Source organism: Symphalangus syndactylus, chromosome 4 (assembly GCF_028878055.3).
Source record: "Symphalangus syndactylus isolate Jambi chromosome 4, NHGRI_mSymSyn1-v2.1_pri, whole genome shotgun sequence".
Taxonomy (NCBI): domain Eukaryota; kingdom Metazoa; phylum Chordata; class Mammalia; order Primates; family Hylobatidae; genus Symphalangus; species Symphalangus syndactylus.
This window is the reverse complement of record NC_072426.2, coordinates 23,601,846-23,623,737: the sequence shown is the minus strand read 5'-3', so window position 1 is coordinate 23,623,737 and position 21,892 is coordinate 23,601,846. Positions and strand designations below refer to the sequence as shown.

Here is a 21,892-nt window from a genome sequence, read left to right as displayed (position 1 = left end):
ATCCCAGGAATGTTAATAAATTGAGTGATAATGATTCAGGATCTTTTTCTTTCCTCTTGTGGCTAAATTAAAATACAGAGTCCTAGGTCTAAAGATTGCCTGAAATTGCAAATTTTGGCAATACTCCTTCTTTAAACCCTTAGTTCAATCCTGAATCCAGCAACTCCAGATTCCTAGGCCTGAGGCCAGTCCTACATCCTAATTGTCTTCAGGAGAGCTAGCTTGCCTGCTCCCACTGGCACCATCCAAATGGCTTCAGAGGAAAGGAGAGGGGTGGAATTCTTTTAATACTGTTCTTTAGTTCTTAATCTATATTTCAAGACAAAAATTATGTAGGAGATACTAATCACTCTTAGTCCAGTGATACTGGGTGATTCCAAAGTGGCTTTTTGGCACAGGACTATTTCATTCTAAGAATGAGGTTTCAAATCTCAGACCATGAAGAAATGGTAAAAAATTAATCATAAACAAACAATAACAGATATGGGCAAATGAAAGGATTCTCCAGGGGCAACACAAATCAGGTTTTCAATTATCCACCTGCAAATGAGATGTAACAATTTTAATTGTGGTTAGATAACTGAATTTATCTAATTGTGCATCATAAAACACAATAGTCTCAACTGGATATAATACACTGCTAACTTTCACAGCAAATAACAGATTGTGTGTGTGTGGTTTTTTTTTTTGAAAAAAGGGTTATTTTCTTTTAGAAATAAAGACAAAAACATTTAATACTAAACATGATTTCTGAGGTCTGCTTCAATATTATAAAATTGGACATGATTTGATAATTATAGAAGCTGAGTGATAAGTACTTGGCAGTTCATTATGCTACATTCTCTAGTTTTGTATAATGTTTAAAATGCAGAAAAAGTTGTTAAAATCCCAACACTTTCCAAAATGCTCACTCAGGACAATAAGAGGACAAGTGGAGCACAGTGACTTTTGGAATAAAAACCACATGAGTCTGAATTGGGGAAGTCCCTTTTTTGCCACACAGATCCTGCTTATGGAACCAAATATATCAAACTGCTTTCCCTTTAGCTGGGACAAACTTCAGTCTACTTATCCTAACCATAAACATATAATGAAAATATTCTGGCAACTCCACCCTGACATTTCGCAGCAATAAATAAATTATAAATCACCCTAGAAAGGTACAAGCCTCAACTGGGGCCAGTTTTATATCTATTTAAGAAAAAAAAAATTTGGTGTTCCCCAATCCACAATGAACAAGTAACTCAAAATAATTGAAGTCATTAAAAAACAAAAACAATAATGAATTATGAAATAAGTATAAGTCCAAATTTATGATTTTCCCATGATTAATACTTGAGTGCATGCATGTCTACATATCCATACACATAAAAGCACATGTATTATTTTTTTCTGCTAGCATTGATGGAATTGTTAACACCTGCTTGGTCTACCTGCTGGGTAATCCAGCGCTAAGCCCAACTACCTTTACAGTAGGAATTTAGGAGGGAGGAAGGAAGGAAAATAACAATGTGATTTCAAAGAAATTCTACCCTCATACCAACCATAGTGACCCCTGAAGTATTTGTAGAATACTTTCTTTCCTGAGAATAAGCCTCCCTCATCAAACTTCTCATCTTCAGACATTGTCCTACTTAGCAAAGGACATGTTGACTTTTACTCCCCTTCTCTACCTCAAATGCATCAATAATTCAATTGGTATTACTGATACCCACTGGGACTTTTCTCTGAGCTTCTTCTGTGAACTGTGTCCTAGTCATTTTGTACTGGTAAATGTTTAACAACTGCTTCTCTGAAAATAAAGCCCTGATTCTCAGTGTTTGCCAGTTTCCATGGTATAATATATATCCATGATGGCCAGTTTCAAGTTATCAGCATAAGGATATTGAAATGCAGAGTTGGGAAGTCATGTGTATAAACAATACCCATAGCCTGTATAAGTTGGCTTTAGCACAACGCTGAGATGCCTGGTTTGCTAGGCTAATCCCAGTTTATATCTGTGGTCCTAGCATAATTAATGGTACCCCTACTACTCTTCAAAAGTGTTAATGAAATATTACGTGGTCACCCCAAAGAATAAATCACTTTGGGACCCTTTCTCAAAGTAAAAACCTTCCACAAAAAAGGATAAGACCTTTCATAAAAGGTAAGAAGAGCTGATTATCTCCTTAGTCAAATGTACACTAACTTCCTAGTATGGAACACCCTAAAAACATAACAGCCCTTTAATTTTTTTTTAAATCAAACATAGATAGTTGGGAGAGTATGAATAGTAAACAGGTTCCACTAATGTTCAGGTACTGACTCATACACAGGGTTTAGAGATTTCTGGAGCTATTACAGCATCTGAGTGAAGAAATCAAGCCACACAGCTGGCTTCAGGTTACACTCTAGCTTAGAGTCACATGAAACCAAATATCACATGCAGAGTCTAGCACAGTGCCTAGCCTAAAGAAATTAAAAACTGGTTAGTCCCTGTAGGTTTAATGGGAATCATTAAATCTCAGAGTTCAAGGCCACCCAGGTCAATACTTACTTGATCTCCTTTATGACTACCCCAAGAAGTCATCCTCCAATCTTGCTTAAATACTTGTCCACAACCCAATACAACCTGCACTGGGTCACATGGGTAGAATCTGGCAGGCAAGAGTATTGGTCTTGGTTCTTCAAAGAGGAGAACCCAAAAAAAGAGTCAAGATAACATAGCTATCTTTAAATATCTCATGAGCTGTTATGTAGAAGATGAATTAGATATACTGAATTGTCAAGGACCATGGGGTAGAAGTTATAAGGAGACAGATTTTGAGTTAGTATAAGGAAGAACATCTAAACACCACCACAATAATAATACCTAACATTTATTGATTGTTTACATTTTGCTGGAAGCCTCACCATACTGCTAACTCATGTTAAGCTTGAAGTCAACCAATCTATTCCTATCTCTGGTCACCCCTGACCATCTACCTTGGACTATAAAAGAGTTGTTTGTCCAGAAACCCCAGAGGGATCCAAGTAACTGGCTGCCCAGGCTAGCTACAACTCACAGAGGTTCATACAGGTCCAGTCTGTCCTGAGCCTCTATCTAAAGTCTTTGCAGCCTCAGATTCAGTGTAGGATCAAGGCCAAGAGTACTAGAATGTGCATGTGCTGGTGCTGAAGGCAAGCACCTGGAAATATTCATCTCATTCATCATCTGCCAGAGGAAGATTCCAGAGTCTTGCACATATTTGCAAGGACATTTTTTCAGTTCTTAGAGAATGGGTTAAAAAAATGATCCAAGAACTTGATGTAGCTCTTCTGAATTCTGAAGTCTTGTTCAATTCATGTGGCTTTTATAAAGGAAAAGTACTCACTTTTCTCATCCTTCTCATCTCCTTTGCATATAACTGCCTCACTCAAGGGCTGAGATATCAAACAGTTAAGATCAAAAGAGGACACTTCCTTTTTTAAAAATAACCATGTCCTGACACAAGATTAGAAATCAAATAAATTCCACAGTCCTCTTATTCACTAATTTGCCAGCAGCACTCTCAGACAGGGTATGCTAAACTTGGTGAGGCAATCTATGATAATCAGGTCAAGACTTATGACACAAGCCATGTGTCCTGCTTCTAGAAACATCAGAGGGTATTAGGGAAGCTTCCATTGAGAAGGTGATATCCGATCAGGTTGGGGAATACTCTGAAATCCAATCTCCGAAAGATTCCTAGTCAGGGCAAGATGAGTTTGTGGAAATCCTGGTATTTCAGAGTCTTGGAAGCCTCTGTAATTAAATAACAGCAATGATATGAATATTAAATGTCTATATGGTTGATCATTTAGAAAATATATATATATATAGAGAGAGAGATAAAATGTCCTCTATTAATATAAATAAGACTGGTATTAATAGTGTCTTAGTCCATTTTGTGCTGCTATCACAGAACACTTGAGACTGGGTAATTTGTAATGAACAGAAATTTATCTGGCTCACAATTCTAGAGGCTAGTAAGGCCAAGATTGGGGGCTGCATATGGCAAGGACCTTCTTGCTGCATCATCCCATGATAGAAGCATGAAAGGGCAAAAGAGCATGCGTGCACAAGAGAGCAAGAGAGTGAACTCACAGCCTCAAACCCTTTTATAATGGCATTAATCATTCATGGGGATGGTGCCTTCATGACCTAAATGCCTCCCATTAGGCCTCATCTACCAACACTGTTACACTGGGGATTTTCAACACATGCTTTCTGGGGGACATATTTAAACCACTGCATTCCACCCTGGCTCCCCAAATTCATGTTCTTCTCACATAAAAGACACATTCATTTCATGCAATAGCCCCAAAAGTCATAACTTTCCAGCATCAGCTCAGAAGTTCAATGTACACAGTGTCATCTGAATCAGATATGGATGAGATTCAAGGCAGGATTCATCTTGAGGCATACTTCCTCTAGCTGTAAGCCTGTGAAATCAAACAAGTTACTTACTTCCAAAATACAATGGTGGAATAGGCACAGGATAGACATTCTCATTCCAAAAGACACAAATAGGCAAGAAGAAAGGGATAGTCTTAAGTCAATCCAAAACCCAACAGGGCAAACAACACTAAATCTTAAGGCTCCAGAGTAATCTTCCTTGACTGCACATCCTACCATCTGGGAACACTGGAGCAGCAGTTGGGTTCCCAAGGCCTCAGGTAGGCAGGCCTACCCCTACAGCTTTGCTTGGTGCTAGCCATGCAGCAGCTCTCACAGGTTGGTGTCAGGTGCCTGTGGCTCTCCTGGCTGGTGTTTCATGCTGGTAGGTCTAGAGTTCTGGGGTGTTGGTGTGAGCCCACTCCTTAGGCTTTACTAGGCATTGCTCTAGGAGACTCTGCACTAGCTCCTACCCCAAAGTTATGCTGCACACTGCCCTAGTAAGAGCTCTCTGGGAAGCTCCACGCTTGTAACACGTGTCTGCCTGGGCCATGAAGCTGTCTATGACATCCTTTGGAATCTAGCTGGAGAAAGCCATGCCTCCACAGTTATTACTATTATTATTATTATTATTATTATTACTATTTATTTATTTATTTTTTTTGAGACAGAGTCTCGCTGTCGCCCAGGTTGGAGTGCAGTGGCGCAATCTCAGCTCACAGCAGGCTCTGCCCCCCAGGGTTCATGCCATTCTCCTGCCTCATATTATTATTTTTTGAGATGGAGTCTTACTCTGTCACCCAGGCTGGAGTGCAGTGGCGCGATCTTGGCTCACTGCAACTTCCACCTCGTGGGTTCAAGCGATTCTGCTGCCTCAGCCTCCCGAGTAGCTGGAACTACAGGCGCATGCCACCATGCCCGGCTAATTTTTAGTAGAGATGGTGTTTCACCGTGTCAGCCAGGATGGTCTCGATCTCCTGACCTCGTGATCTGCCTGCCTTGGCCTCCCAAAGTGCTGGGATTACAGGCGTGAGCCACCGCGCCCGGCCTGACTCCACACGTCGTGTACTCCACATGTCTGTAGACTTAAAACCGCATGGATGCCACCAAGATTTGCTGCTTGCACATTCCAAAGCTGTGGCCTGAGCCACACCAGAGCACCCTTTTTTTTTTTTTTTTTTTTTTTTGAGACAGAGTCTCTCTCTGTCGCCCAGGCTAGAGTGCAGTGGCGTGATCTCGGCTCACTGCAAGCTCTGCCTCCCGGGTTCATGCCATTCTCCTGCCTCAGCCTCCCGAGTAGCTGGGACTACAGGCGCCTGCCACCACGCCCGGCTAATTTTTTTGTATTTTTAGTAGAGACGGGGTTCCACTGTGTTAGCCAGGATGGTCTCGATCTCCTGACCTTGTGATCCACCAGCCTCGGCCTCCCAAAGTGCTGGGATTACAGGCGTGAGCCACTGCGCCCGGCCTACCTGAGCACCTTTGAGCCACAGGTGGGGTGAGCAAGAAGCATTGTACTGAAATGTGGAGAGCAGAGACTTCAGGCAGCCCTGAGAAATGAACTCCAAGATCCAGAGGGCACACTAGTTCTCTCTTTTGATATACAGTCATACGTCACTTAATGACAGGGATATTTTCAGAGAAAAGAAGTGTCATTAGGCAATTTTGTTGTTGTGCAAACAGCATAGAGTGTACTTACACAACCCTAGATGGTATAGCCTACTACAGACCTAGGCTATAAGGTAAACCCTATTCTTCCTAAGCTGTAAACCTGTACAGCATGTTACTGTGCTTAGTACTATAGGCAATTGTAACAATGGTTAGTATTTGTGTATCGAAACATACCTAAACATAGAAAAGGTACAGTAAAAATACAGTCTAAAAGACAAAACGTGGCATACCTGTATAGGGCACATACAAGAGCTTCCAGGACTGACAATTGCTCTGGGTGAGTGAGTGGTGAGTAAATGTGAAGGCCTAGGACATCACTGTACACACTGTAGACTTTACAAACATTGTTCACTTAGGCTACTATAAATTTATAAAAAGAAATTTATTTCTTCAGTAATCAATTATACTTAGCTTACTATAACATTTTTAGTTTATAAACTTTCTAATTTTTAAAATTTTTTGACTCTTGTGATAACACTTGGCTTAAAACACAAACACATTGTATAGGTGTACAAAAATATTTTCTTTATATCCTTATTCTACAAGCTTTTTTCTATTTTTAAAATTTTTTAATTTTTTTTTTTTACTTTTTAAACTTGTTAAAAACAAAGACACAAACACACACATTAACCTACGTCTACATTAACCTAGGTGTACACAAAGTCAGGGTCATCAATATCACTGTCTTCCATGCCCACATCTTGTCCCACTAAAAGGTATTATGTATTATACATAATTGTATACGCTATATTTTTATATGACTAGCAGCCAGTAGGTTTATACCATCATCATCAAAAACAGATGAGCAACACAATGAGTTATGATGTCACAATGGTTATGATACCACTGGGCAATAGAATTTTTCAGTTCCGTTATAATCTTATAGGACTACCTTTGTATATGTGCTCCTTCCTTGGTGAAAAGGTCTATATGTGGGGCATGACTGTATTTCCTTCTCCGAGGTCATGGCACCCTGTGCCTGTGATGGAAGGGTCAGCACCAGTAATTTCCAAAATGCCTTCAGAGTCATTCTTCCATTGTCCTAATGAACAGCCTCTGGCTTCCTTCTATCTCTACTGATCTCCTTATCAAATGGTTGCTTGCCCACACCCTTGTTCTTCTCTCCTGAAAATGTTCTTTCATTCTCTACCACATGGCCAGGATGAGAATCCTTCAAATCCCTAAATTCTGTTTCCTTTTTAATTATATATTTTATCTTTAAGTCATTTCTCTCTTATTTTCCTGTATGCAGTTAATATTTTCCTTGGAAATTTCTTCCATCAAATATCGTAGTTTATTGCTCTTACATTCTGCCTTCCATAAAGCCTAGGGTATAGACACAATTCAGCCAAATTCCTTGCCACTTCATAACAAGGCTGGTCTTTACTCCAGTTTCCAATACCTTATTCCTCTTTTCCATCTGAGATCTCATCAGAATTGCCTTTATTGTTCTTATTTCTACCAACATTCTCATTACTATCACATAAGTAATCTCTAAGCAGATTTAGACTTTTACTACAGCTCTCCTCCTCTTCTCAGCCTTCACCAGAACCACATTTAATGCTCTGTTCATAGCAACATAGGCTTTTCATAGCCTGCTTCCCCACATTCTTCCAGCCTCTACCTGTTACCCAGTTCCAAAACCACTTTCACATTTTCAGGTATTTGTTATAGCAACAGCCCCATTTCTCAGTACCAGTTTTCTGTCTTTGTCCAGCTTGTGTTGCTATAATAGAATACCTGTGACTGGGTAATTAATAATGAACAGAAATTTATTTGGCTTACAGTTCTGGAGGCTGAGAAAACCAAGATTGAGGGACTGCATCTGGTGAGGGCCTTCTTGCTGCATCATCCCATGGCAGAAAGGCAAAAGAGTATGCTTGAGAAAGGGCAAGAGATTGAACTTGCAGCCTCAAGTCCTTTTACAATTGGCATTAACCCATAAATGAGGGTGGAGCCCTCATGACCTAAACATCCCCCATTAAGCCCCACCTTCTAACACTGTTGCATTGGAGATTACATTTCCAACACAAGGGTTCTGGGGGACACATTCAAATCGTGGTAAATAGTAAGATATCTTTTACTATGCAGGTACTAGGGTCCAGGCATGGTACTATACTTGATATACATTTTCCACATTTGGTTCTTACCACAACTGATAAGATGGCCACCATTATCTATTCAACAGTGAGCCTTGAGGAAGTTAAGAATCTCACCAAAGGCTTCATTGCTAGTAAGTAGGAAATGAGGACCTGAATCCGGGCCTGGTGGCAACAAAGCTCTTTACACCACAGAACCCTACCCACACTTGCTTCATGGAACCTACTAGGGCCCTGCCCAGCAGAGTCAAAATCTTAACTCAAATAGTTTTACCCTGAGTCCTGAGCCCTCAGTTTCCTCATTTGTAAAAGGAAGAGAATGACGGCACCTACCTCACGGGCTGCTGGGAGTATTTGATGAGAGAATCCATGTATCTAACTTAGTGCCTAGCACATAGTAAGTGCTCCTCAATGTTGGCTACTGTTACCTCCACAGACACATGGATGAGCATTTTGCCAAAGGTGTACAGATTACATGCACCTATCTTTTCCGAAAGTTTTACAGAACACACTTCTTTTTCCCAACATAAATAATAGGCTTATTGTGATAGAAAACAAAGCCAGTTGGCAAAGAAGATAGACTTGGGTTACAATTTTGGCCCTGTCATTCACTGATAACAGGTCTTTGGACAGGTTGCTTTACTTCTTTGAGCCTCTCTTTGCCCATCTTTAAAATAGAGAGTAGGAGTGGGAACTGCATGCTTTTGTAAAAGCACATACAGAACAATGGACACAGAGATGTCACTCAATAATAGCTACTTTCATTACTGGGTAAATCGAAGCTACTGTCATGACTTTTTCCACCTTCTTTCCTAACAATAGAGAAATCTGTTAGAGGTTCAGGTCATTATTTTGATGTAATTCTCTTTAAATAATATTTCTTTGCCTCTTTGAATCATCTACTACTCTCAAATGTACTCTCAAGGAGAAAATACACACACACATATACACACACACACACACAATTACCCAACAACTCTAGGCATTTAAAAGGTGTCATAAATTAAGTAAAGAGATACCAAACTTGACAGCTGCACTATCTAGAGAAAAGGTCTACTTAGAAATTGTGTATGCCACAGTGGATACACTAAATACTTGCCATCCCAAGGTCCCAAGATGAATACTGGCTTACCTATTAAACCTGAAGCATATGTAATTAAATATATTAGAAGTCAAGCCCTGATTAATTTTCATAATCGGTTCATACTTAACATATACACACACAAAATATTAAAACGCAGGTTATCCCACACACACAAAACAACCTGTCAGTTAAAACCAATACTCCTTTGTTTCCCCTACTTATTCTGTCTCCAAAACCATGAAAGGTTTTGTTTTAGTCACTTGTTAAATGTCTCAATGTCAAGAATCAACAACACTGTTTCTGTCTTTGGTCACCATGCCAAATAAAATATGCTTTGTATTATATTAATGTTGAAATTCACTTACTGGTCTTTTGGAGGAAAAGCAGTGTTTGTATGTTTAATAGAATCCTGATCCTTAACCAGTTGGACACTGGACACTTGGGCCTTAAATTATTAATCATCAATTCAAATGTGTATTGTACAATTCATAGCTTAATTGGCAAACTTGGGAATTTGACCACCTCTAGAAGGTAGCAATACTAGAGTGTGCTCCTGCTTTCCCTTTTAGTCTTTTGTTTTTGAACTTGCAATGTCTCTTATCCATCTAGAAGTATTGATTATGTTAAAATTAATTGTTAAAAATACTGTATGCATCCATACTCTATGCAGATACAACCAGACAATTTTCCTTATTTATCTTTTTTATACTGGTTTTTCTAATTAGTCCGATTCAAGGGTAATGTAAAGTCCAAGTGCCAAAGCTAAACATCCCAATATTTAGGAAATTAAAGCCTTATACTTTCACAACGATGGCTAAAACTGGTAACAGATTTAGGGTTTTTCAGTCTGTACCCACCAGTATGCTATGTGCATAATGAACTCTCACTCATTTTCTGCTATCTGGATGATTTGAGAAGTCAGAACCTCCGACCAGAAGGCTGACTGCATGCATCTACTCATTATTCCTGCCTGTTGCCACACATAAGGTAGCACATGTCCTTGAGCCCTTCAGATGATACTCACATGTTTGCCTTTCTGCAGTGTAGTGTTCAGTGACTCAATTATTTCCTTTGCATTCTTCTCCTCTGTCCACTAGTGTTACGGCTTTTCTGAAACAGTGTCCTTGGTGTCTAAAATATCCAGGTTTTCCAGACAACATCTATATACCACTTTGTGTCATTTCTGTTCCTCCTCTAAAAAGTATATATTCACCAATATTATTGAAAATAACTTTAGGGAAAAAGAGTTATGTAAAAAGTTGTTGCTACCATTCTTCTGCTTTCTAATACAGCAAAATACTCCAAGTTCTAATCAAGACTACAATGTTTGAATTAGTGATTCAAAGTTTGTGTTTGTGTGTGTGTGTGCTTTGTGATATAAAGACCCTGTGTGTAGCCTAAAGCTGCAAGAGATAGGTTAAATAAATTTTGGAATATCTATATAATGGAATATCAGAAATATAATACAACCATTAAGGATGATGTTTAGATGCCATAAGAAAATGCTTATACTAAAATTTTTAATAAAAAAAGTTATCATCTTATCTTAGTATGATCCAAAATTAGCATTAGAATATGGCACATTTTAAACAGTTGTTTTCTCTAAGTGGTGGGATCACAAGTACTTTTTCCTGCTTTCTTCCTACATTTTTTGTGCTGTCCAATATTTTTAGCTATATTCAGGGGGAAAAAAGGCCAAAAAAAAAAAAAAAAAAGAGAAAGGAAGGAAGGAAAAAAAGGAAAAGAAAAAAAGAATTGTGGGATAGGAGTAGTATTATAGCTGATCAAATACAACTCTTTGGTCTTTCTTGTTGTAAGCCTGTATTTGTTTGTTTATTTATTTAGAGACAGGGTCTTGCTCTGTCCCAGGCTGGAGTGCGGTGGCACAATCATGGCTCACTGCAGCCTCGACCTTGGGAGCTCAAGCAAGCCTCCTGCCTTAGCCTCCTGGGTGGCTGGTACCACAGGCACATGCCATCGTGCTCAGCTAAACTTTTTACTTTTAGTTTTTGTAGAGATGGGGTCTCCCTATGTTGTCCAGTCTGGTCTTGAACCTCTGAGCTCAAGAGATCCTCCTCCCTTGGCCTCTCAAAGTACTGGGATTATAGGCATGAGCCACTGCATCTGGCTTGTGTTTTTCTAAAATGAAGAAAGTCAGCCTGAGGTTGTATGTGCCAGCTCAATTGCCTTTTCCTATGGATTAATGGTGGACAATGTTTAGTGTGACAGTGATGATGACAGCTGCCATTTATGAATAAGTGCTATGTGCCAAACAGGATTCTTTATATATATTATCTCATTTAATCCTCATATCAACCCCACAAGGTAGTAAGATTATCTCCATTTTATTGATATGAAATGGAAACATACAGGTAAAGTAACTGGCTAAGATCTTCCAGCTGGGATTCAAGCCATTGAATGAGCACACCATTTACACACATTAGCATTCACATCACCTCAGAACTATCATTAGTTTCAAAATATTTGTTAAATGAGGTGACCCTGTGAGGTGCTACTTAAATGTGCTTCAAAGAATCAGCATGCCAAGGAGCAGACCAAAGGAATCTCCCTACTGATACCTCAAAGAAACTCCACTGAAAGACTTTTATCAGTCTGTTGTGGAAGTGGCGATGGCTTCCTTAATGAGGTGGTGATGGCGTTACTTGTACCCTTTTTTCTGTGACATGAATCATATATTCTTGTACCCAAGGTGCAAGGCATATGAGAAAAAAAACATATTGTCTATAATCAGACATTCAATTTAATTGGGGAGACAAGTAACACATTTAACACACATGATAAAATCAGCACAAGACGGCCAGGCACGGTGGCTCAAGTCTGTAATCCCAGCACTTTGGGAGGCCGAGGTGGGCAGATCACAAGGTCAGGAGATCGAGACCATCTTGGCTAACACGGTGAAACCCCATCTCTACTAAAAATACAAAAAATTACCTGGGTGTGGTGGCGGGCACCTGTAGTCCCAGCTACTTGGGAGGCTCAGGCAGGAGAATGGCGTGAAGCCAGGAGGCGGAGCTTGCAGTGAGCCAAGATCATGCCACTGCACTCCAGCCTGGGCAACAGAGTGAGACTCTGTTGTATTTTTAGTAGAGACGGTGTTTCTAATAAATAAATAAATAAATTAAATAAAATAAAGAAAGAAAAATCAGCACAAGGCAAAAAAGTCCATTCATAATTAAATGTTAAGTCAGTGGCAGAGCAGATAACCAGCGTCATCTAGTAGGAAGAACTGTCAGCTCTGAAGTGTCATAGAATTCTGAAGGTACAGGAAACAGCACTTGGAGATCACTTAGCCTAGCTCCAGCAGTTCAAGATGTGACCTGGTAACTTGGTTAAGGTCACACTGCTGCTAAGTAGCAGAGGTGGGTAAAGTACCTAAGGAAACCTGATATTAAGTAGATAGTCTAAGAAAAGCCTTCCAAGGATAAGTAGAGTGAGGTGATGGCACTTTAGATGAAAAGAGTAGACAACATTCTCCTTTCCTGGTTTAGCAAAATTAACCTGCCACTGGTCTGATTTTTAGATTGCAGGATGGTGAATAGTCTCGGCACTGAGAGGTCAGATTAAAATTTGTTAAATAATCTAAAAACACTGATCTGTTTTATTCCATCCATCATTTTCGAACATGAAGTATTTTAATGTGTATTGTCCTTTACCTACAATATTACAAAATAGAAACACACCTATCCACACATGCGTTCCAGGTGCCTTTACAAGTGTTAAGACTGGCTGTCTTAACGCACATCTTGCTGGGACAGAGGCCAAATTGTTGTAACTGACGAGGAGGAAATAATTATTTGTCTAGCTTGATGCTTCGCCACTGGCACACACTAAAGTTTGCATTTAAAGCACACAACTACTCTTTGCAAAAATTGTTCCCGTAAAATCTATCAGTCATCAGCAAATAGGAATAAGCTTAGAGTATGTAAATACTCACAGAGTACCTAAATGTTCCTCTTAGAGTACCTAATTCCTCTTAGAGTAACTAAATATCAACTGATTGGACAATATTCTTTTTATAAAGATACATGAATGTCAATAGGCAAGGCACAAAGATATTAAGTTAAGCCATTTTTAACTAAGAAATTTTGGTAGTGAAAAGGCCAGATGTGACTCCTCGGAACATGTAAAATTTATTTCTGAAATGGTTGTTCAAATCTGAGAGAAGAAAACATGGTAAATAATGTAAATCCAATTTTGATGAACCGTTTTTTAAAAATTATAAGTAACAATCGTGGTCATGAAACTTAAAACAACTAGGATTTTTATTTTGTAAGAAATATAAACCACTTTAATTTCTGACACAAAGCACACAGGCAGATAGTTATACTTTCTTGTATTTTAAAATAATTTCTGTGGGTTTGCAAGCACAAGTTAAGGCTCAGGTTAGTTTTTCTCTGTCTTCAAGACATTCTTAGAGGGTGTATTTTCAACTCCTCAGAAGTTATTTCAAGAGGTGCTATATCCTCAATTAAACATAGAAGATTAAGCTAGAAGCTCCCTTTCATTATATTTTAGCTATTTTAATTGCAAACTCTAGTACAATCTGTCAATGTTTGTCAGAGAAATAACTGAAATGTAGCTTCAAAATAAGTGAAACAGGTTTATAAATCACAGGTAATCAATATTAAGTCCTGACTTTTAAAATATTAATACTAATGAAAGTCATTTTCTAACAACTATCAAAAACAAAATCAAATAAAAATTCAGGTGCTAGATTTCAACCTTACACCTTACAACCGTAGCCAAATCTGCTGTTTGGCTTTAAAGTTCCACACAAAATCTTAACCTACAAACTTAACATTTCAAACCCACAAAATACAAGTACCAGAGTCACCCACTGTCATGTCAAAGTGCTTTCCAAGGTCTTAGAAACCTTAATCCAATACAGAAAAGCTAAGAGTCAAAAAGACATAGAAACAGGGAAAAGTGAAGGTGTTACTTGCCAAACGTTAAATTTTTACAGAAATCCAAAACCTACTTAACAATTTCCCTATATCGAACAGCATAACCTCTAGGCAAATGGTAAGTGTTCAAATGCAGTCATTTATTAGCATTTACTGTACTTACTTTGCTTTTTGCCATTTATAAGCTTCATAAAGACACCCACAAAGAAGTAACCAGTTGAATGAGGTTCAGCTAAGAAAAACCAGCTGTAAACTCGACCTACAAATTTACATCCCACAACGTCCTGTGGGGAAGGTACACTTTACAAACTACCATTATATATATAAGCTTTAGATTGTGAAATAATGCACTTCGGCTTTCTCCGGTGTACATTACAATTACAAACCCTCAACTCAACCTCCCCCCTCCTTGAAAAAAAAATCCACCTCCAATCCTCATTGGTCCACATAGTTCCGGCCCACATGGTATCAGTGGGTGTGTCCCTCCCAAAAAACCCTCTCATTGGCTGTGAAGAAACAGCGTCTAATAGGCTGTGATTTTGGGGGGTAGTTAAACTCCACGCCTCCAGACTTGCGCTCTCCAATAGACCCGAGACGCTGCCGGCTACTCTGTGATTCAAAGGGCAGGCAACCCCAGTAGGACGCGCTCAGAGAAGCGAGAGGGGTGAGAAAGGAGAGGGCACCCTCGGTGTGTCACCCACTTTATCCTCACTCCTGGACCCCGGCAAATGTTCACACACATGCATTTTCCCAACCACCAATTAGAAGGGCGGACAGAGCGTTCGCTTATTATATATCCTTGACCTAGGGACCCGCTCAAGCTTCCTGTCCAGTCCTCATTCTACTGATAGAAGCGAGCAAAGGGCAGGCTCAGGCAAAGACCTGTAGTGCTTGATGCCCGCTGAGAAAAGAATCAGTCCCGGGAACCCACTCTGTGCAGTCCCTCGACTGCAGACGCGGGGGCGCACGGGGCGTGCTGCGGCGCCTGCTCCAGCCGCTCCCAGTCCCGGGCCCCGCACGCTGCGTCTGCCTTGCGCCCGCGCTCCCCTCCCAGCGGGACTTACGCGGCCTGTTCTTTCTCCCCGAGTCCATCCTCCTCCGCAGCCGGCATTTCTTGGCCGGGGAGTCATGCTGAGGGAGCAGTGGCTGCGGCTGGAGCTCCGGCAGGAGCGGGAGGCGCTGGGGCGCCGCGTCGCTACCGCCCACTGGACCCCGGCTGCAGACGAGCGGCGGCTGGACGGGCGGCGGATGGAAGCCGTTGTGCAGCAGCCCGTTCACAGCGACGGCGCTGGTGCCCACGGGGGCCCCTGGGGAGTGCGGGGCCGAGCGCTCCGGCTGCCCGCCGCGGTCGCCCATGCCGGGGGCTGGCGGGGCTGCGCGCGGGCCCCGGCTCAGGCGGCCTCGCTTGAGGTCATTCTCGGGCGTCTTTATTTCCCCGGATCCTCCCTGCGGCTTCCGATTCAGCAGCCGCAGAGCCGGCGCCTGGGGATGGCGAACCTGGCGCTCCTCCCCTCCTCCTGCCGACTCCCCCACCTCCTCCGCGCCCTGCCCCCCGCGCGCCGGCCCCACGGCGCCGGCCTGGAGCACGCCAGCCCCGGGCGCGGAATCGGGGATCCCCGCGCACCCCCAGCCGGGGCTCCCGCCGCCCGCCTTCCCCGGATCCCCAGGCCGCGCGACTTCAAACGCGGCTTCCTCGCCTCCCAGACTGGTCCCCGCCACTGAGCATGCCCAGTCCTGCCCGCCACCGCCACCAACGAGTTTCAACATGGGGAATCAAGTTCTCTGGGCTTGCAGGGAGGAGATGGGCGGGTTGGGCTTTGTATGGCGGAGTGAAAACGAGATGGCTCTGGGAGAGACAGCGAAAGGAGCGAACCGCTTCAGGAGGAATACGGGAGGAAGACAAATATTTGCAGAGGTTTCAGGTTTGCTAATCCTGTCGCCAGTGATCAAGATACCTTTGCAAGGTCATTCACGTTACCCTCCCTGCTTTGTGAGTGTGTGCTTACGCGCGCGCGCGTGTGTGCCTGTGCGTTTGGTTAAGTGACCAAACTACTTAGAGGCCTGAGGGGAGGGAGGAGAACAATTATTTATAGGAAAGTAGGCAGACTTGGGGAGGGAGGAGAGTGAAATTTCTTTGCTGGCACACACACACACTCAAACACCATGTGGTCTTATGGAGTTGTCTTTTGCAAGGAGGAAACCTAGGAATACAGTGTAAGGACAGTGAAGGACAAAACTGTAGGCAGGATTAATCGGTGCTGAAAGAGACCAAGTAAACAGGAGCAATTCTATGCTATAAAAAGCACTTTCCTCACCCAGAAAGGACTTCAAAAGACAATGTCATGTTATTTATAGAGTAAGGAGTTGCCTCTTCTAAGAAGGGAAGGCAGTATCACGTGGTGACCAACACTATGAGCTTTGGAGTTAGCACTGGGTTCAAATTCCAACTCAGCCACTGAGCAAACCCAGATAACGTTATTGCTCAAGGTAACACTTATGGCAATAGGAAACGGGACTGTCCATGCTCAGTTTGCAGGACTAATTTGGGTGGTGAATACCTTCCCAAAGTTATGCAATCTCTTGAGGCCTCACTTTCCTATCCATAATGGGGCTGTTGTGAGAAAATCTACTAACAGTACCTGGTACAATCCTGGCACACAGTAAATGCTCAGAAAGCTAGTTTTCCTTATTACGCTGTTATGATTAGCAGTTCACCCTTTGTTTCGACAGAGGGGAACAAACTATGCTTATAGCCGTATTTATTGTGTGATTTATTTTGTGATATTCTCCATGATTTGCAATTAATCTACAGAGGAGTCAGAGTCTGGCAGGTGCTGGCTGGCTACTGGGTTGCTGGGCCCCTGGGCTTCAGTGCATTCAGCAGCATCTAGGGCTTGCATCTGGCAATTCCTTCCAGCAGAGCCTTACCTAGAATCAGAGCTTGAGAACCATGGGGGCCACTGGAGCACTCTGGTCCATCCACTCTTGCACACTTTTTTCATATCAGGAAACTGAGCTGCAGACAGATGGCTGAGGTTATTAAGAGCAAAGGTGGGACTAAACCCTAAATCTCAACTCTCTCGGCTTCCCTAACCTTATGCTATTTAAAGACAGAGAAAAAAACCCAGGTGATCTGGCCCCTCCCTACATCTCCTGCCTCATCAGGGGCTCCCTGTGCTGTCTTCAATTCCTTAAACAACATTCTGCTGTTTCCATTGCCTGCAAGTCTCTTCTCTAAGACCTCTTTTGTCTACTAGACTCCAACTTTAGATCTCCTCTTTAACTTCTCATATTTATAGAAATGTTCCCTGACCCTTAGGGCTACATTAGGTCTCCTTGCCATACCCTCTTCCTACTCCTTGTACTCCGTTTATAACTCCTTATCAGTTTGTAACTATACCATGCATCTATTCCCTCATTTGTAACTTGAGAATAATAGGACATCACTGAGTTGTTAGACTGATGAAATGCGTAACACATGTGTAAAATTAAATACTTCAAACTTCAAGCTATTGGAACTTTATTGTGAGACTTGAGAGAAATGTGGCTATGCAGCTACAACTTCTGCTTTTTTTTTTTCTGAGACAGGGTCTCACTCCTTCACCCAGGCTGGAGTGCAGTGGCACAGTCATAGCTTACTGTAGCCTCCAACTCCTGGGCTCAAGCAATCCTCCCACCTTGGCCTCCCAAAGTATTGGAATTATAGGAATGCGCCACCATGCCTGGGCTTGCCTTTTTTCCTTGTAAATAATTAGGAAGACCGAGCAGGGCCAGAGATACTAATCCCTTGGATCGTTGCCTCTCCTCACAGAGTAATAATCTTCCTTGGAATGCAGCAGTCTGTAACCAATCAAATCGCTGTGGCATATGCATTGGTCTTGTATGGAAAATGTAATTCTGCTGGAACTTCTCCGTCTCTGCCAGTATAAGTGAAATCTTAAGTTCTCCACTTTGGAGCACTGATCCCACTCATTTGGAGTTAGTGTTTCCAGGTGGCTATCCTCAAGCTTTGCACTCAAACTTCATACTTAATCACATTCTCTAATCTCATTATTTAAGGTTAACATGTAAAGTGTCCAGCATATTGTAAGTGCTAGAAAAAGACATTATTATTATTTGATTGCCCATCTCACCCCACTTCACTGTAAGCATCTTTAAGGCAGATGACTTGTTCATCTATCCCTAGGAGGCACTTCGTAATTATCTGTGACTGGATAAATGACTTATATCAAGCTTGTCTAGCCCATGGCCCACAGCCTGCATGCGGCTCAGGATGGCTTTGAATACGGCCCAACACAAATTCATAAACATGAGATTTATTTTTGTGACTTTTTTTTTTTTTTAGCTCATTAGCTATCACTAGTGTTAGTGTATTTTATGTGCGGCCCAAGACAATTCTTCCTCTTCCAGTGTGGCTCATGGAAGCCAAAAGATTGGACACCCCTGACTTAGATGATATTTCACACAGAGTCCCCCTCACTTTCTACTGTAAATTTGCTAAAAATCACCAGCCACTCCTAAATATTCAAATGTATCATTTTCAAATTCCCACATAACTGAGCTGAGTGGCTTAGGAAGCAACTTACATCAGAGATGCAAATAGAGGCTTTAGTATTGCAATATCTCCAAGGACATATTTTTTCCAGCTTGATTCCCAGGCCTGCTGAGGAAGGCCTGAGCCAGGTGGCTCAGACCCAGGCAGGGCAAAAGTACTGGTACTGGGACAGAACGTCCTCCACCTGCTTCCTTTCTCCTACCCTTGTCAGGCTGGGTGCTTGGATCAGTTACACCCAGCGTATGGTAGGGAAGAAGCCAGGTGGCATGTCACAGGTTTATTCAGGGGTTTGTGTAGGAGGTGTAACTTTGAGGCGTGAGCTGTCATGTGCTCCAGGAGGGGCATGCAACAAATGTTTGGAAGAGAGTGAGGGAGAAGGGAACGTACAAACCAGTGCACTCCCTTGGGTCTTATTCATTTATTTAATAATCATTTATTGTGTGTACTATGTTGTAGGCACTAAAGCATGCTGGGAATACAAAGACAAAATAGATGGCTTCACTGCCCTCAAAGGGCTTACAATTCAGTAGAGAGAGAAAAGTCAGTGATTCTCCAGCATCAGTGTTATGTAAGAATAACCTAGGGAATTTTTCCTTTTTAACTTTGTATTAAAACTAACATACATACAGAAAAGTATGCATATCTTATAAAGCTCAAAGTATTTTGCAAAAAATGAACGTGCAGTGTAACATGCAACCCAGGATATTTTGTAAGCACAGATTCTGGGTCCAGTTCCATAGACTGATTCGTCAATAGGTGATGATGATGATAACGAAGATGATAATAGATATTTTTAAAATTAAAAAAAAAACTTTCAAAAACAGGGGATTTGATGCAGATGATCATCATGGCTTGGAGAAACAATGAAGGAAGCAAAGTATGCCATCTATGCTGCGGGAGGTTACTCCAGAAGACACCAGAGAGTGAGCAATGACAGAGTCGGGGTGGGGGATTGTGGGGGAGTGGTGCTGAGGTGGAAGCTAAAACAGGGTTCAGGGAGGAAATGACCCTTAAACTGAATTTTGAATAATATTGGCCTTTCTTCAGGTGAACAGGGAGGGAAGGTTTAAAAGAATCTACTCAGAACTGAAGGAGCCAAGACTCTGTGGGTGCATTTGAAACAACCTGGCATTTTTGGGAAACTGCCAGGAGTTCCACAAGGCTGAAGAGCAGCCTGAGAAGCGAGAAGGTGAGCAGTAATGGCTGAAAAGTTTATGTAAACAACCAAAAGGCTCATTTTACCTGCTGCCCAGATACAGCCGATTTATCAAGACAGGGGAATTGCAAAAGAGAAAGTTAATTCACGCAGAGCCAGCTGAACAGGAGACTGGGGTTTTATTACTCAAATCAGTCACCCTGAAAATTCAGAGGCTGTGGTTTTTCAAGGATAGTTTGGCAGTCCAGGGAATGGAGTGCTGCTGATTGGCTAGGCATGCAGTCATAGGAGTGTGGAAAATGGTCCTCCTGCATATGTGCTGAGTCTGCCTCTGGGAGGGGCCACAGGACGGGTTGGCAGGTCCAGGTGGAGCAACTGGTTGTCAAAAATGCAATACCCTGAAAAGACATCTCAAAAGGCCCATCTTAGGTTCTACAATAGTAATGTTATCTGCAGGAGTATTTGTGAAAGTTGTACATCTTGTGACTTCTGGAATAATGACTGGTAATCATTTACGTCTACACTTTAGCAGAATTCAGGCTCCTCTTATCTGCCTAACCTATAAAGACAGTTTAGTTTTGGGGAAGGGCTACTATCATTTAAACTATAAACTAAACATCTCCCAAAGTTAGCTTGGCTCAAGCCCAGGAATGATTAAAGGCAGTTTGGAGGGTAAAGGCAAGATGGCGGTTGGTTAGATCAGATCTCTTTCACTGTCATAATTTTCTCACTGTTACATTTCTTGCAAAGGTGGTTTCAATTGAATGGGATCCAAATCTCAAATGGCTTTCTATCCCATAGGAACGAGTTTGGACTTTTAACTGAGGGCCATGGGAAACCATTGAAGAGTTTTAGGTGGCATAAAAACTACTAGATTTTCATTGTGGGAGGATCCTCAGCAGCAGCCTCAGAAAGGAGATTGGGGAAGCAGATCCCTAGTCAGGGAGACCAAGAAGACTACTGGAAAAAAACAGGTAAGAAGTGATAAGGGACTAAGTAAAGGACACAGCAGTTGGAATAAGAGCACTGGGTGGATTCAAGAATTATTTAAGGATAGAATCTATAGGACTTGGTCAATGGGAGGGTAAGGGAGAGGTGTGGCTGGGCTGATTTCTATGTTTCCAGGTTGTGCAGCTGGGGATGTGGTTTCAACATGCAGATCTAAGCAGATCCCCATTCCATCCTAAGCTGCATCACTCCCAGGCTGGGTTGGGTGCCTCTCTGGTGTAAGCCATGTCACTCTTTGCCTATCTCAGTCTAATGCTACACTTAACACGTTTCATTGCAATTTTTTTGGCAGGGGGATCCTCAAGGACCTGCAAACAAGAAACCAAATCCCCCCACTTCCCCCAGCCAAAATGTGTTCATTTTGACCAGCTGTGTGTGTGTTTTAAATTAAAAGTTTGAATTAGAAAGCAAGTAGTATAAATTTATACACTTAGATGTATAAATTTAAATACCTGGCCCCTGAAGCACTTCTTATAGGTCTCAGCTACCCAAACAAGAAGAAGGGAATCTTTGAATCTGCAGGACTCAACACAGTACTGGACACAAAATGGGAGCTGAAAAAGTATGTGTGGAGTCAATGAAGGATGCAATTTCCCCCTGTTGTAGAGGTGAAGAAGCTGAGGCTGCAGAGTAGAACAGGAGCAGACAGTGGGGATTGTCTTCAAAGAAGGTTCCTAGTTCCTGGCTCAGAGGTCCCAGTTTTTGTTGACCATGGACAGTAAAACTCCCTGGGGAAGTGGGCCCAGTCTCAGGAGAGCAGTTTGGATTGGTCTAAGTTTGTGATTGACTTAGGAACTGTCTGGCCAATGAAATATGAGGGAAAGCCTGGGGGATTCTGGGAAAGGTTTTGTAAACCAAAAAGTATTTGAGACAAGTCTCAATTTTAGAGGATTATTTTGCCAAGGTTAAGGACTATTGCCCATGGCACAGCCTCAGGAGGCCCTGAGAACATATACTCAAGGTGGTTGGGGTACAGCTTCATTTTATACATTTTAGGG

At 41.9% G+C, this 21,892-nt stretch overlaps 1 protein-coding gene across 8 annotated transcripts in view; it reads right to left on the bottom strand.

The window, feature by feature from the left end:
* Positions 1-21,892, bottom strand: part of PANK1 (pantothenate kinase 1) — a 125,007-nt gene that overhangs the window by 51,457 nt on the left and 51,658 nt on the right. The window contains exons 1-2 of one of the 8 annotated variants that reach the window (XM_055274258.2): positions 14,339-14,353; positions 7,853-7,946 (exon numbers count right to left, since the gene is read on the bottom strand). The exons of 3 other annotated variants lie outside the window; for them this stretch is intronic. In XM_055274258.2, the coding sequence (XP_055130233.1) occupies positions 7,853-7,946; positions 14,339-14,353 (109 nt within the window). Of the gene's footprint in view, positions 1-7,852; positions 7,947-14,338; positions 15,119-15,239; positions 16,092-21,892 lie in introns of those variants that run through there. 4 more of the 8 variants (XM_055274255.2, XM_055274256.2, XM_055274263.2 and 1 more) reach the window with 4 other exon arrangements.